Genomic DNA, 15,836 nt, shown 5'->3' with positions numbered 1-15,836 from the left:
TTGAGGCAGAAGACACAGCTCTTGGTATCCCCTCAGTGTTGTAAATAAAAGGCATGTCCCACATAAAGAGCTTGAAGCTTCCACTGCTGGTGGATAAAATGACCTGAAGCTCAGGAAGCACAGCAATAGGACGTGTAACCCTGCCACGATTTGCCACAGCAGAAATCACTGCAGAGACTTGACTTAAGATCCTACTAGAGCTGTGATTTTAACAAAAGGTGGGTGATATTTTCAATGTACAATACATTTTGCCTGCCCATCTGCTGTGTGGTCTTCTCAAGGACCAACACTGTGACGTTCAGCAGCTTCCTGCCAGGATCTATCCATGCTGTAACAGCTGAGGTCAGTGCTACAGGCACTCCACAGCCTTGAGGCACTGGCTGGGGAGAGTGTTGGTAGGTGGAAGGTTTAATGAGCATGAAAACATTGGGAAGAGTTGGTTGTTTAGCAAGCGGGATAACAGGAGGTGAACACCACCTGAAGTAAAAACTGAGCTATCAGTAGGTGGTATTTGCAGTCATCACCCAGGAATCTCTCCCCTTGTGTTGCAGCAGTAGCTCAGGCCAACTTCCTCAGCCACTTAGGGAGTGACACTGCAAACCCAGGCCTTCACTGCAAGGGGCTTTTCAGAGGAGACATGAGGATCTCTGATGCTTGAAACTGCTCCAACCCTGAATCTGTCAAAAGGAAGACTTTCAGCACAAAACTAGGCTTCCCATGGACCATTCCCATGGGAGACAGCATTCCTGTGGTGCTGCCCCCTGAGCCAGACACTGCTGATGTGAGGGTTTCACACAGAATTCCCTTTCCTTTTGCTCCAGCTCTTGACCAGACCAGTAGAGCTGGTCAATGCTCTTTCCTCACGTTCAGATTCTGCCAGTCCTGGAAAACAATCGAGCAGTGAGCTTAACCACACTCTGCTTGGTGCCTGTCTCCTGCAAGAGAGCTGGGAGGTATTTCATTGCTGCAGATGCCATCGTTTAGATAGAAGGACCAAATGACTTGCACTCACAGAAGGTGCCGTGGTGCTGCCCTACTGTCACTGCAGGCCTTGCCAGGTTCTAACCCCGGTGATGTAATTCCACTCACCGTATTCCCATCACCCCAGGTCTCGCCTGCTGGCTCTGTTTTTTCCTGTGAGCTGTCTGAAACCAGCTGCTGGACCTCACTCCAGAGGCTGCTGCGTGGCAAGGGGTGAACAAACCCGTTCCTGTGCAGGGGTTGGCATCAGAATAACTAAGAGGCCACACAAGCTATTTAGGGGGTGCCAGAGGCAAAGCTGCACGGCTGCCTGAGGGGCTGTAATTCCTGAGAGCATGGCACACTGCCCAGAGCCCATGGCTCAGGGCTACCTGCAAATAAAAAGAGCTATTTACGTGAGAGGGCAGGTTTTAAATAGACTCCTTGTGCATTTGGAAATAGTTTGTGTCACAGTTTCAGGGTCAGCTGTCCTCAGACGTGTCTGTGCCTTTAAGTCAACAGCCTGCAGATATTACCAGTGTGTGGGGAGGGGGGGTCCTGGGAGCCCTCTCTCCTCAGCCTGGGGTTTTAATCACTGTCATGTCTGATGACTCCTGCAAGTTTAATTTTAGTTGCATGTCACAGAGGCTGAGTTAACCACTGAGCACCCAGCCCTCACATAGCCCCAGGCAATCTGCTGGAGCCATGACTGGGAAAATAAAGTATTCTCCCTGTCTCCTCATTGCCTAAGCATTATTCATGGAGCTCTCCTAGGCACAGAGGTGAATTCATCACGTCTCTGTCTTGTCTAGCAGGACCCTGTCACAGTCTTTGCTGTATTTTCTTAATTGAGAGTTGAGGAATCACCGGCCCCTGTTTTGTCTGGTCACTGTGCACTGCTGTGTGTGAGGGAGGCTCTTCCATCTGCTTAAACAGCCCATTGCCTGGGGCCTGTGAAGCGTTTCCAGATTTCTTTTCCTAGCTGTGAATCTCTGCTCATCCCTCCCACTGCTCCTGGGAACTCAGAGATAAATGCCATTGCCTGGGCAGCCACAACTGCCTCTTCCAAATCCTTGACCAGCCCGGAGTCCAACCCAGAATAACAACCACTGAACCTTCCTCCTTCGAGGATTCACACCATTGGGGCATTCTGTGCTCCATCCTCGTGGCTCTGCTCTGGGTTTGTCTGTGTGCAGGACAACAAAAACCTCACCCAATTTGGCACCTGGGTACCTAACAATGCCCTGCATCATTGTGGGCAGCCCAGGCACCTTTTCTCTCATGTTTTAACACAGCACAAGTTTGTTTCCTCTAAGATCCTGGCAGCTTCTGAGGCAGGCTGGATTTACAACCATATAATGATCCAACTGTGCACCAGAACCAATGGCAGAATTCCCACTGAGCTGGAGAGAGCAGGTTCCACACTGGTCATGGTTCACAACACAGAGCTCTTCTTGCCAGGAGATGGACCATCCTGGCTCTGATGTCACGTAGTGGTGACACAGCCATGGTCCCTCCACCTGTCTTGAGGTGAGATGTAGTTTGAGCCCAAAATCATGCTCTGCAACCACCGAAGTCCCCAAGGGAAGCATCTTTTAAACACAAACTGCTGTATCTGCATGTCAAGGAGCACTGAAATGCTGCCAGTGAGTCCATTCCCACACAGGGGAACTCATCACCTTTAACATCTGTTCAAATCAGCGATACAAAAGCCTGCAGTCAAATTAAGCATTAATTTATTTCCTTCACTGAGTATTTGCTTTGCATCTCAGATAAATGATACACACCACTGGCTGGGTTGTTTTTTTTTTTCTATTTGAAATGTTTTTATCTTTGGGGAACAGATTAACTTCTGAGAGCATCCAGGTCAACGAGAGTGAAGGAGATAATTAGCAGATAGATCTGCCTACCTAAGTGTTAACTTGTTGGACACCCTGGCACAGAGTTTGAGAATGGAATTTATTATTACCAGAAATGACTGCTTTTTACCCAGGTTGTCTTAGTGGCAGCAGTGAATGAATGGTTATTAAGTAGAATCATAGAATCATTCAGGTTAAGATGTAGCTGATCTCTTTTATTACATAGATGTTATTATTCTGCTTCCCTCAAAACAAGACTGATAGTTTCCATTCTTAATAGTAAAAAAAAAAAATCCCAAGTAAATAGTAAAAAAATTCCCAAGAATTACTAAAAATTATTAAGGCATTCTGAAAACTGTTTTGTCTTGCAGATCAGGGTAAATATCTCACACACACACACACACACACACACACACACACAAATAACAAGTGTTTTTGACTTCACATTGCAGTGCGATCTTTGAATTTACTGATTAGTTCCACATGATGAGTGTTTTAGCAATCTTCCAACCACAGCCATGTTTGGCTGTGAACATTTTGGAGCCCCGAGGCCCCATGGCATTTAGGTCAGTCCCCTCACATCCTGCAGGTTGGTGGTGCCTTGCCTCACTCCCTTGGTGTTTGGGTTGTATGAAGTGTTCCCTTGAGGGACCTGTCATGTTTTCAACAGGTGTGTCAGAGAGCCTCCCATGTCAAGAAAGGGAAGCATACTTGGGAATATCTTCAGGAACACCTTTAGCCAAGAGTGCAGACACTGGAGGTGCTAAAAAAGTCCTTCCCAGTTTGGGAAAGGTAGAGATGTTTCAGGAGGGGTGTAGGCCAGGTTATGTCCAGCATGGGGGCTTGGAGCAACCTGGTCTAGTGGAAAGTGCCCCTGCCCACGGCAATGGGATTGGAACTGAATGGTCTTTAAGGTCCCTTTCAACCCAAACCATTCCAGGATTCCATGTGCCTTTAATCTATCTGCATGCTGGAGTCCTCAGTCTGCCCTAAGCCCACAAGGTGCCACTTTGTACAGGACAGCTGTCCCCAAAAGCAGCGTCTGCTGAGCTGACCCTTCCCTTCCTTGAAATCCTAAGAAGCAAACAGCTCACTGGAGCTGTGTGTGAAACAGTGTCTGGGAAACTAGAGATTTTGTTTGCAGTTTGATCCACGAGGAAATGTCTCTTAGCAAGCACAACTTTTCACTGTATAATAAAATAAAGGTATTAAATACCCCTCCCTCCCTTTTCTTTCCTTCTCTCACACTCTTGTTTGCCTGGCTCAGTCCCACTGCCTGGTTTCTCATTTCTCCACCACAGTGATTTGTCTATCAGTATTTTTGGGTATATTTAAGCAATTCTTAAAGCTTACTTGGCCATAGGTGAGAATATATTTCAGTAAGAATAAAAACAGGGTTTGGAGCAATGCAAGAAAAAAACTGGCAAGCTACAGAGAGAAAGAAAAAAAAAAAAAGGTGATTATAATCCCTGTGCTCATGGCCTGGAAGGCAGAGTCTGGGAACTGTCAGAGCATTATAGATAAGCTTCATTTCAGTGTGTGAGTCCCTGGGATTATTGTTGCTCAGAGTGTGATTATTCCAGGTAAGTTACTCCTTTTCTATTTGCGAAATTGCTGTTTTAAGACGACTGCGGGTTATTTTCTCTCTGCGAATTAAATAATGGATCCTCTCGGGTGCACGGAGTAGGTAGGAAAAGCACTTAATTGAATGCGATAAAAGTCTAATGAATGTTTGTTGTGCTGGAGTGAATGCTCGGGAAGATCCTGGCTGAGACTGAAACTCTTTTCTTTTCGTAGGGAATGCAGTCGGATTTTTGGTGAAGATGGTCTGACGCTGAAACTCTTTCTTAAAAGGACTGCTCCCTTTTCTATTCTGTGGACTTTGACTAACTACCTGTATTTACTGGCTTTAAAGAAGCTGACAGCCACAGACGTCTCTGCCCTGTTCTGTTGTAACAAAGCTTTTGTCTTCTTGCTTTCTTGGATTGTGCTGAAAGACAGGTTCATGGGAGCAAGGGTAATGATGTGCCTCGTTTTCCACTCTCTCTCGTTTTCATAAAATTGCACTTAAATCCATAAGCCCTTTGGGGCTGCCATAGCACTGCTGCATTATGGTGGAGATACACCATGAAACCATTTCTCATTTTATTTTATTATGGAGATCAGTTAGAGATCCCAGACTGCAGAGGTGGGAAATTTCAAGAAGCTATTACAGCTAAAGTGTGTAATGTGATGAATTAGAATAGGAGGACTTCCAGTTTCACATAGACCCCATTCTGCCTTGGCTTACAGTGCTGAAGTTTAGTTAGTTTTATTTTAAGCTTAGTGATGAATGCTTAGGTTCTAACCAAAGCAGTTTCATTCCTTGTTTGGCTAGGCAGCCGTTTTCACTGCCTTACCTGTTTTTCTTATGCTACCCTATTACTTTTTACACACTCATTTCCATGTGCATGTACCAAAATTGGTTTAAAAGGAGCACAAGTGCTTTGTGTGAAGTTGTATTTTGCACTAAAGTGTTACAGGACTCACTGGCAGTAATATGGACCCTGCAAAAACTGGAAAAAAAACCAGAACACAAACAAAATGATGTGTGCCTGGATCTGGGGAAAGAAACACGTTCCCTGTAATTTTGCACACACTGATCTCCTAACATGCAGCAATTTAAACCTTGGCTAAGGAGTAATGAGGATTTCTGACAATTCTGCTGATACAGATTCCCCCTCTGAAATGGCTCAAGGCCTGATGATCCTGAGTGAACTGTCAGGAGCCTTGAACTTCATTAGGGACTGTTTGTGGCCAGGTGTGATGCCTGTGATCAGAAGATGCCACCAGCAGTTCCATGGAAAGACTGATGGATCAGGACCTCATCTAAGTAACCTATTCAAAAAAAAAAAAGAAAAGAGCACAGCAGCTATTTTTTTAATGAATAGTGTGATAGAAGGGTTCAGAAATGAAAGGAAGAGGCATCCTGGTGTACAGGCATCTCATGTGGCTCTCGGAGCAGCCACCAGCACACTGGGCAGAGCACTGTGCTTGCCAGGTTGAGGAGGTGAACCCGTGTTTCACCCTCAACCACGGTGCCCTTGAAGGTAAGGACATGGACATTTCACCTTGCAGTGCTAAAGCCAGACACCTGTTTCATACAGAACTTAAAATACAGAAGCATAAGATGAATGTAACCTCCCCTCAGACCACTGATGGCTGACTCAAAGAATAAGCAGGGTTTAAAATCCTCAGTTCTTCTCTACAGAAATAACAGGAATGGTAACTTCCCTCCTCTGCCCCTTGGTCATCTCAGGTTCCAGTTGAAAAAAATAGGAAATTTTGTACCTTTTGAGGTAATTTTTGTCTCAAAACAACATCTTCCTAGAAGAGCAAGCATAGCTCTTGTGTTTTCTTAGCCTTCCCTCTTAAAGAAACCTAGAAATAAAAGCTATTTTCTGTTATTACTTATTTTTCACTGCCTAAAAAAAGGTTGCTATAATTATGCATTAGTATTAATGCTCTAAAACACCTTGGGGTTCACACAAGAAAATCCCAGCAGGAGAAGTGAGCAGCAAATTCTGAACATAAAAGAAACTGGGTTTTGCTGCTAAGTGGCAGATTCTGGATACCCATTGCTGCAAAGGTAAATCACAGCATTTTCCCAGCAGCTCTCCTGCCAGAGTTAACACCTAATGATGTTAATAACCACGCAGGAGAATGTTTGAGAGCTAAAATACGACAAAGCAGCACAGCCCCAGCCTTTTGTGCTTTGAATGCCCTTTCTGCTCTCACCCGCAGCCTCTCAGAGCAAGAGTAATTGAGTTATTTGGGCAGTAAGGAGACAGAAAGAAATAAGGGCTTAATCATATACTCTGAGCCATTTTTTGTAGAAGCACTCAGCACCCAGGAGCTCAGCCAGCTTTTCAAAGGAATTCGGCTCCTACCAACTCTCCCAGAGCTTCGGAGCCGTCGGGCACGTCTGCGTCTCACCCGAGACCACTTTCATCTGCCTGAAAGAGAGCCAGCAGCCTCAGTGGCTCTGCAGCAGATTCCCAGCTCCCTGCCCAGCTGGTGTGGCTGCAGGCAGTCCCCAGACTGCCCGTGGATGCCCACGGGCATGTGGATCTCTCCTATCCCGTGGCACACCTCTCCTGCACGGCTGGAGAGCAGCCCCTGGCCAGGCTAGGGGGGGCTGGATTTTTAGATGTGCTGCCTAAAGACAAACCTGTCTTGATGGCCACATTATGGTATGGCTTAATACCACCTGTGGAAGTGCTGAATAGCTGCAGAAAGGCTGCTCTGGCTGTGTTTGAGTTACCTGGAGCGTGTGTTCTGCAGTGAGAGCCACGTGCCCTCAGTGGTGAAGTTGTAGCACTCAAACCTTGAGAGAGAAACACCAGCTGGGGAAAGACTATTCAGCTGGGAAGGACAGATACAGCCATGATTGTACAGCCAATGGCCTCAAGGTGTGCCAGGGAAGGTTTAGAATGTATATTAGGAGTAATTTCTTCACAGAAAGGGTGTTCAGGCATTTAACAGGCTGCCTGGGGAAGTGAGGGAGTCACCATCCATGGAAGTGTTCAAAAAACGTGTAGAGTGGTGCTCAGGGACATGGTTTAGTGGTGGGCCATGTTAGGTTAAGGGTTGGACTCAATGAGGTCTTTTGCAACCTTACTGAGTCTCTGATTCTATTTACCTATGAAAGTAGTGCAGGTAGAGCTCAGGTACCTTGAAGTACCTACAGCCCTGGGCAAGGACACACAGCACAGTCCCTGCCTGCATCTAATCTGTGCTTGGACACTTCTGAGCATCTCTCACAATTAACTGTATCCATGTTACACTGGGACTTTGGGAAGTCCCAACGGCTTTGGCTCAGAACGAGCACAAATATTTAAAGGACTTTGCATATTTGAGTAGTTCTTGGCCTGTGTTGCTTGGGTTTAGCCATATGCTTGTATGTTTGCATGTCTGAGCCCTTGGCTGGCTTTCATCTCTGAAGTGTAATCAGTGTTTATTAGGTAGGTACAGAGAGATCTGGGGACATTTTTCTCCCTTGAAAATGTTGTCTTTACCCTGGGGACAGGTTTCTTCCCTGTCCCTGAAGGTGTTCAGGGCCAGGTTGGATGGGGCTTGGAGAAACCTGGTCTAGTGAAAGGTGTCCCTGCCCATAGCAGGGGAATTGGAATTAGGTGATTTTTAAGGTCCCTTCCAACCCAAACCATTCTGTGATCCTATGATTCTTAACTACACCTTGTTTTCTGCTGAGCTCTACATGGGAAAAAAAAAAAAATCTTTCTGAGTAAAATGTTGGTTGGCCTTGCTCTCTTCCAGGAAAAAAAAGAGGGAAGCTGATTTCATTCTGTACCTAGGAAGGGCTTCAAAAGCAAGTTTCTACGCTCCTCCATTAATTAAAAGCCTTGTTTAACGAGCTGGCAGCTGCAATATCCATTCTTTTCTTCCCTGTGGCCTTGCTGTCAGTGTGGAGCAGCACAGGATGTGCTCTCAGGTTTCTAAAGCAAACACCTGAGAGTTGCCAGGCAGAGGTCAGTTCTGCTGATGCTGTGGTGGGTAACGTGCAGGAGGAGCTCTGAATGTGGAACTTGAACAATGTTCTTGCTGTTTTCAGTGTCAGGTCTTATTTCTGGAATGTCTCATGGGGTGGTTTTACCCTGTATGTGTCCATCACTTTAGTTGTTTCAGGAGAAATGAAAGGGAAAAAAGTGTTCTTGGCTTTCTAAATATTTGATAAAATTAGGAAACTGGCTCTCTAAATTTGCTGTAGTTGGACTGGGAAGGAGTTTTTTCTCAGTGGGAAGAATCTGCTATTGGGGATGATGGATTTGCTCATTTTCACTAATACAAGGAAAGAACTGAGCGATGAGTGTTCTAAGAATTGATCCTTTCCCTTGGAAGGAGGGGTTAACTGCATTGGGCTCTTCTGGTTTGCCTTGTGAGACACACTGCATGAAATATTCCAGCTGAAATATTCCAGCTGACAGCTGAAATGCTGCATCTGAATTATGTGCAAGGGAAGGCATTTAGTGCAGCCTGCGATGAATCCAGACAGACAGTGGAGCAGGGAAAGGGGGCTTCTGGAAGCTGAGATGAGACATCCATGGATGTCTGAGGGGTCCTCGGTGTCATTCAGCATTGCTTCAAGGCTGGGACTTCTGTGGAGTCTCCCAGGATGGCCTGACAGCTGGGATGTGTTATCCTGGGAAGGAGAGGAGGGAACTTGTCTTGGTCCCCTCTTGCTAAAGCCTTTCCGGATCTCATCAAACCACTGAGAGCCTGTGATCAGACAAGTGACTCCAGCCCACATCATTAAGTTGGGGGACTTTAATTTCAGGTGCCATTTCATAGTGAATTTGGAAGGAGCAGTGATATCTTCAGGCTTAGGTGGCAGCTTTGTGGACCTGTATCTTGAAGCTTGGATGTTTTAAAGGGAAGTAAAGTGGAACGTAGACATGCAGTGTGGTTTGTCACTGCCTTTGGCACAGCCAGTGCAATGCCAGGGGGGCACCTGTGTGCCTCAGGTACTGGTAAAATAGGAGTAATGATGAGAGAGAAGTAATTAAAGCTGCAACCAGGAGATGAGGTCCTCTATGAAGATGTTGGCCTGGGCACCTATGAGATTTAGGGGCACAAACATTTCTACCTGTAGTCTTTACTCTGGGAGTTGATTCTGGGTTTTCCATTGTCCCCCCATGTATGGACACCTTTACCTGGGTCAGGTGTTTGTCCCTGTCCTGTGTGTCCCCTGAATCGTGGGACTGACTGGCTCTGTTGAAATTGTTTTGTGGGATTTTTGCATTGACAGCCTCAGTCTGGCCCACATGTGCTTGGTAGGACTATCAGTGTGTTTTTTGGGACTCTGGTCAAACCATGAGCTCTGAAAGTCAGGCTTCTCTGCAGAAGGGCACACGATTGGATCAAGATGCCTTTAAAGTCTAGGGGCTGAAGCATGTGAAGCTTAGGTTTGTCTAGTACTAAATATCTCTTAAATGGTGTTCAGTGACGTTTTCCAAGAAGCAAGTGGCCATCTCCCTTTGGTGTTGGCTCAGGAACTGTACACTGGCTCAGGAAACACCTTTTCCTCCGCACTCCATGGAAGTTGGGTCTTCAGTGTCTTTGAAATTCCCACTCCTTATTTATGTGCTGAGGGAAATTAGGTAGAGAGGGGGAGTTTTCCAAAGAATAAAACATGTTGGGCTCCCTATCACTTTCTTTAAGGTCCTTGAAGTCCGAACCCAGGATTTCAGATATGGTGTAGTTAATTATTCCTGTTCTTTTTCTTTGAAGCTCCTTAGATGCCCTGTCTGGGATTTCCAAATGAGCCAGAAACCTAAGCACAAAGGTAAAGGCTTCATGGAGAAACTAGGTCATGTCTGTCCAAGAAAACTGGCCAGAACATCCTGGAAAAGCTCCCAGTGGTACCCTGGCATTCCACAAGACAGGAGTCATTCCCTTGGACTGCTGTCCAGAAAGTCTGGCCATCCAGTGTTTGTATTTCAAGTTAAATTTGGGGTGTTGCTAAATGTTTCTCTTATTGCATAATAGAAACACAATGTCTTAGAAATTTTTGATCTTGGAGCCCTCTCTCCAAAGGGGATGTTTAGCTGATAAAACACGTAATGATGGATGTTCTGTCGGTAGGTCCCAGGACAATTTGGAATGCTGCAGATCCATATCACCACCAGTGCACACACTTTCATTATGCTTTACATCTCTCCCATAATTTTCCCTACATAAGGGAAAACAAGAAAGCTCCAAGTCAGAGAAAGTAGCGAGTGACACTCATGAGAACCCCACGCAGTGAGGATCTCCTCCCATGGGCTGAAATAGCTCTGAGCTTTACACTGCTTTGCTTTGTCTGTGCAGATAGTTGCAGCAATCATGGCAATCACAGGAATTGTGATGATGGCATATGCAGACGGTTTCCAGGGAGATTCAATCATTGGGGTGGCGTATGCTGTGGGATCAGCCTCCACATCTGCCTTGTATAAGGTAGGTCACAACTCTTTGTTTGGGTTCTTACATTCACTCTTATCAGCTGTTAAAAATGCCCAAGGACAAAGACAGTGGCTGTAAAATAAATGTTTTATTTCCTGCACCATTCGTGTTGTGACCAGGTGATGTCACCGTGTCAGGAAATCCACCATGAGGGTAATTAATTGTCACCTGCCAAATATTCAGGATGGCTTTGCTTTATGAGTCTTTAATGAAATCTTCATTGCTACGCTATAAGGAGTTTAAGATCATTTTTTAATCATGCCAGTGCAGTTTAAAAACGCTGCTTCAAAGGGACTTTCCATGTGCAGAGTGGAGAGCCTGGGTGTGGGATGTGCTGCTTTTTCCCTGAGTGGGAACCTTTGAGACATGCAGGGCTTTGCCCTCTGCTTGGAAGCAGTGGCCTGCCCTGGAAGGTGAGGGATGGAAAAGGTAGAGTCTTGTCTCAAAGAGGTTGGGCTGAGCGTGGCTGTGTTTATTTTGGGCTTGAGGAGAGTGAATTGTGTGTAAATTTTGGAGTTTGTTGTAGTGGGATCAGAATTTGCCTCCCAGCTTTCAAGTTTGCTCATGTCACTAATGAATTTGTGCAGGAGAACTTTGCTCTCATGACTGCCATGAAGTCTAAACCCTTCCTCTCTCCTCTCCTTTGCAGGTTTTGTTCAAAATGTTCCTTGGAAGTGCAAACTTCGGGGAAGCAGCTCATTTTGTTTCTACCCTGGGCTTCTTCAATTTCATCTTCATCTCTGTCACCCCAATCATACTGTATTTTACAAAAGTGGAGTACTGGTACCCCTTCTCTGCTGTGCCCTGGGGTTACCTGTGTGGAGTAGCTGGCCTCTGGTTAGGTATGTGATAAAAAAATATGCTCATTTTTCCAGCTCTTGTCTCCCCACCAACACAACATTAGCCTCTGGCACAAACAATTTCCCCCTGCTCCCCTAAACATCAGAGCTCTCTCACAGATTAACTCTGGTCCCAGTGCAAACTGGTACTCCTTGGAAATGATTTATATTTTTCATTATTCTCAATGAAATAATACCAACGATTAATATATAATTAATAAATAAGATGTAAGTGATAATTACAATTAATAATTAATAGGGATAATAATAGCAGGGAGTAAACATGAAACATCCATACTAATGGTTCACTTTTTCATCCCTACCCTAGTCCCATATGAATTCCCCTGTCACTGGCACAGCTTGGCTGCTCTGAATCCCATTTCAAAGGGCTGTGTGTTCTCAGTGTCCTCCTGGCACACTCTGTGGGGTGTCTGTGCACTGATACCTGGATCCCCAGTGCTGGGGCACCTTTCTGTGGGTGCTGCAGGCTCTGGGCAGGGCTCACACAGCCCTTCCTGCCTCTTCCTGAGCCACAATTGCCATCCTCCAGCCAGGAACAGTATCTGTTGGATTCAGCCCGGGGTCGTTTTAATTTCCAGCTATAACAACATCCTTTCCTTTAGTAAAGTCTCTGTTATTTCATAATTGAAGAGGTTTCTGTCTCCACTACACATTTATTAAACAGAAGCAAAGAGAATGTCGTTGCCTGGTACACAGCCCATCCTGAGACAGGATTGGGCTGACAGATGAGCTCTGTGAGTGCCCTGAACGAGAATTTCAGCTCCTCTCTGAGCACCTAAGGGACAAAAAGCAGGGATAATTTATCACCCAGCAGTCTACCCAAGTGTATAAACCCAGCCATGAGGGAGCAACCTCGTGGAGCAGGCAAGGAGGAGCAACCCTGTGCTGTTTTTATGTCAGGGACTCAGCAGCAGGACTGAGTGACCAGAAGAAAATTTTTGGAAGTTTTTGCAGCTTGCTTTTGACCTCCCAAGGAAATTGTAGCTGGCTGGGAATGCTGTCACGTAAAAAAAAAACCAAAACCCAATCCATAAATTTAAGGTGTTGAATGCTTGTATTTCTGTCAGGTTTCATTTTGCCTTGAACATGGCAGCAATGCTGTGGTCTTGCTGCGGTCTGCTTAGTTTGCAGTTAACTTCATCAGCTGATTGTGTTTAGTGTCCTTTAGAGTATGAGTTCCTGCTGCTGCCACCTTTGGGGTGTGGTCCAGGTAGAGGATGTGCAGCCTTTTGTCAGGGAAATGTCCCACTGAGACAAGGACAACACAGCCTCAGCCAAGAGAGCAAGCTGGGAATCACCATCCTTCTGGTAGGGGAACAAATGAAGGTTTCTGGCAGCAAAACCAGGTTGTTTGTATCTGATTAAAGCTTGGGAAAAGCCATGAAATATGAGTGTGATAACCTTGGTATTACAGTTTGTGAAAGGCCATCCAGCCCTTCCCATTACACCATTCAGAACATCCCCTGCATTTCACACTCACATATAAAAAGAACAAAATCACTCACTCTGTGACAACTACATCGGAGGGTCAAGTGGAAGAGAAGTATCTCACTCTGGTGTTTTTCCCTGTAATCATGTATGATTTTTCTCTGTTTTTCCCTAGCTTTCAATATCCTGGTTAATGTTGGGGTCGTGCTCACGTACCCCATCCTGATCTCCATCGGCACAGTGCTCAGCGTCCCTGGAAATGCAGGTACCACAGCTGGTGGTGGAAAAATAAGCCCACGGGCACACAGACAGCACAAGCAGTTTATTGTCCAAATACTCAAGATCTGTTGTCATCAGGGCAGGGTGTACACGTGGATATTTATTCCAGAGCCCTGTCTTGTTGAACAGCCTCTGTCTCTGCTCTTCCACCCTCTCAGCCTCGCTTCTCCTGGGATTTGAGGGCGTTTTCAACAAAACATCTGTTTCTAGGGGGATGCAGGTCGAGATGCAGAACAGTCAGTACCTGTAGGAGGCTGCCCAAGGGCTCAGGTGTCCTCTTGGTGCTGGTTGTGGATCTGGGAAGCACCGACTCCAGCTCTCTGACCCAGGTGCTGCTGTCTCCCCATCCCTGGCCTGTGCAGCCCAGGGAAACATTCTACTGATGCAAACTGTTGAAGATAAAGAGTTACCATAAAGTGCCTTCCCTCTCAGAGCAGAAATCCTGGAATCATAGATTCATTAAGGTTGGAAAAGACCTCCAAAATCTCCAAGCAGATGGGAGGTTGGACCTCCAAGTCCAGCCTTCAACAAAATACCCCCATGGCCACCAAACCATGTAGTGAAGTGCCATGTCTACTCACTTCTTGAACACTTCCAGGGATGATGACTCCACCAGTTCCCTGGAGAGCCTGTTCCAGTGCTTAACCACTCTTTCAACTAATAAATATTTCCTAATATCCAACCTGAGGCATTTTCCACTTGCTCTGTCACTTGTTACCCGAGAGAAGAGGCCAACACCCACTTGTCTACCACCTCCTGTCAGGGAGTTCTAGAGAGTGGAAAGGTCACCCCGACCCTCCTTTTCTCCAGGCTGAGCCCCCCCAGCTCCCTCAGCTGCTCCTCATAGACCCTTTCCCGTGGAAACCTTGAGGCTTGGATCCCACAAGGTTTCCTCAGAGCCTGCATGAGGGGGTGAGGGGTGGAAGAGATGTGGCACTTCCAGTACTGTGCTGTCAGGTCAAAGCTGTTCTCTGAACTCAGGGAGCTGCTCACTCTGGAGATCTGAGAGCCACATGGCCACTGTCACAGCCAGAGTGCAGCACACGGGTCACAGAGACGTGCCAGGCTGCTCTGATGCCATCATCCGTCTGCTGGAAATCAGAGGCAAGGGATAAACTAACCAAGACAATTCAGCAATTGTGCTGAAACTCTCTCTGTCTGGGAAAAAGATAATAAAAAGACTGGAAATGTGGATTAATTAGCATGTGAAGCGAGCAATCGATAACCAATAGGAGATAGAATACTAATTAATGAAGAGAATTATGAAATTTATAGCCAATGAACATTAATTCCTTTGTTTGCTAAAAATGCATAAATAGTGAAAAGTTTTGAAAGTGGCGGTGTGTGTCTAGGGGAGTGACCCCACGAGCACCCCAATAATAACAGTAATAGATTATTATTAAAGCATATAAATGTATAGAAATAACAAGGTAATGAAGTAATGCCTGCTTTCCAATACTAAAAAAACAGCTACAGGGCTTGATTTATCCTGGTTCTGGTGACACATCCCACGGCTGGTTTGATGTCGCTGTTTTCTCCTCCGCAGCCGTGGATCTGGTGAAGCACAAAATGATCTTCAGCGTGGTGAGGTTGGGGGCCACCATCATCATCTGCATCGGGTTCCTGCTCATGCTGCTGCCCGAGGAATGGGATGAGATAACCCTGAGGTTCATCAACAGCCTGAAGGAGAAGAAGAGCGAGGATCACGCCGACGACATCACAGAGTCCAGCGTTCACACGAGGAGCAGGAGCAGAGCTAATGGGACAGTGTCTATACCACTGGCTTAGGGCTGGTGGACCTCCCCTGCACGCAGATGTATATTCTGTGAATATAGCTTAAATCCCACCACCACCTGTATGCTTAAAAAAAAATTGGCATTTAACCTGAGCAAGGGACGGACTGTAAGATAAGAGAAATACATCTATAATAAATGTTTACATTTATACACTTATCGAGGAACGGGTGTAAATAACTACAATAAAATGTTTTGTAGTAAAAAAAAAAAAAAAAGGACGTTTCTGCTTGTGTCTCAGTGAAGTGGTGGGTTTGAAATGTGGATGGAGTTTACATCATTTGTCTCCTTTTGCTGGCAAAAGGAGAGCCATTCTCAAGGACACAAATCTTGGATATTTCCATCTACATCTCAGAATTGAACATCTCGACTTGCCTTCAATGAAGTGACCTTTCAGCAAGGTACTAGGTTTGAAAAACCACTTCAAACCTCTACTGGCATCTTTGAAAGATCATTTATGAAAGACCCTGATGTTCTCGTTTATATTTGGAATTATTATCAGAAAATATCAGCAAAACATGAAGCCTCCATCCCAGACCACGCTGAGCTGTGCCTCTTTCTAACACCACCTTTCCAGAACTGGTGCTGGTATTTGGATGCCTTTGGTAAAGCCAAAAATGGCTTTATTTATCTCTTTTTCTCCCCAAAAAAGCTGCACT

At 45.7% G+C, this 15,836-nt stretch overlaps 1 protein-coding gene across 3 annotated transcripts in view; it reads left to right on the top strand.

The window, feature by feature from the left end:
* The window catches only part of SLC35F4 (solute carrier family 35 member F4), a 115,062-nt gene extending 99,685 nt beyond the window's left edge, over nucleotides 1-15,377 (top strand). For all 3 annotated transcript variants that reach the window (XM_050336259.1, XM_050336258.1, XM_050336260.1), the window contains 5 exons: nucleotides 4,617-4,836; nucleotides 10,686-10,811; nucleotides 11,467-11,659; nucleotides 13,281-13,370; nucleotides 14,931-15,377. In XM_050336259.1, the coding sequence (XP_050192216.1) occupies nucleotides 4,617-4,836; nucleotides 10,686-10,811; nucleotides 11,467-11,659; nucleotides 13,281-13,370; nucleotides 14,931-15,172 (871 nt within the window). In that variant the 3' untranslated portion in view covers nucleotides 15,173-15,377. The remainder of the gene's footprint in view (nucleotides 1-4,616; nucleotides 4,837-10,685; nucleotides 10,812-11,466; nucleotides 11,660-13,280; nucleotides 13,371-14,930) is intronic.
* Nucleotides 15,378-15,836: the final 459 nt, after the last annotated feature.

Source organism: Myiozetetes cayanensis, unplaced genomic scaffold, assembly GCF_022539395.1.
Source record: "Myiozetetes cayanensis isolate MyiCay16 unplaced genomic scaffold, myiCay2020 scf6-25, whole genome shotgun sequence".
Lineage (NCBI taxonomy): Eukaryota > Metazoa > Chordata > Aves > Passeriformes > Tyrannidae > Myiozetetes > Myiozetetes cayanensis.
Note: the sequence above shows the minus strand (reverse complement) of the source record. Positions and strands in the feature narration are given on the sequence as shown.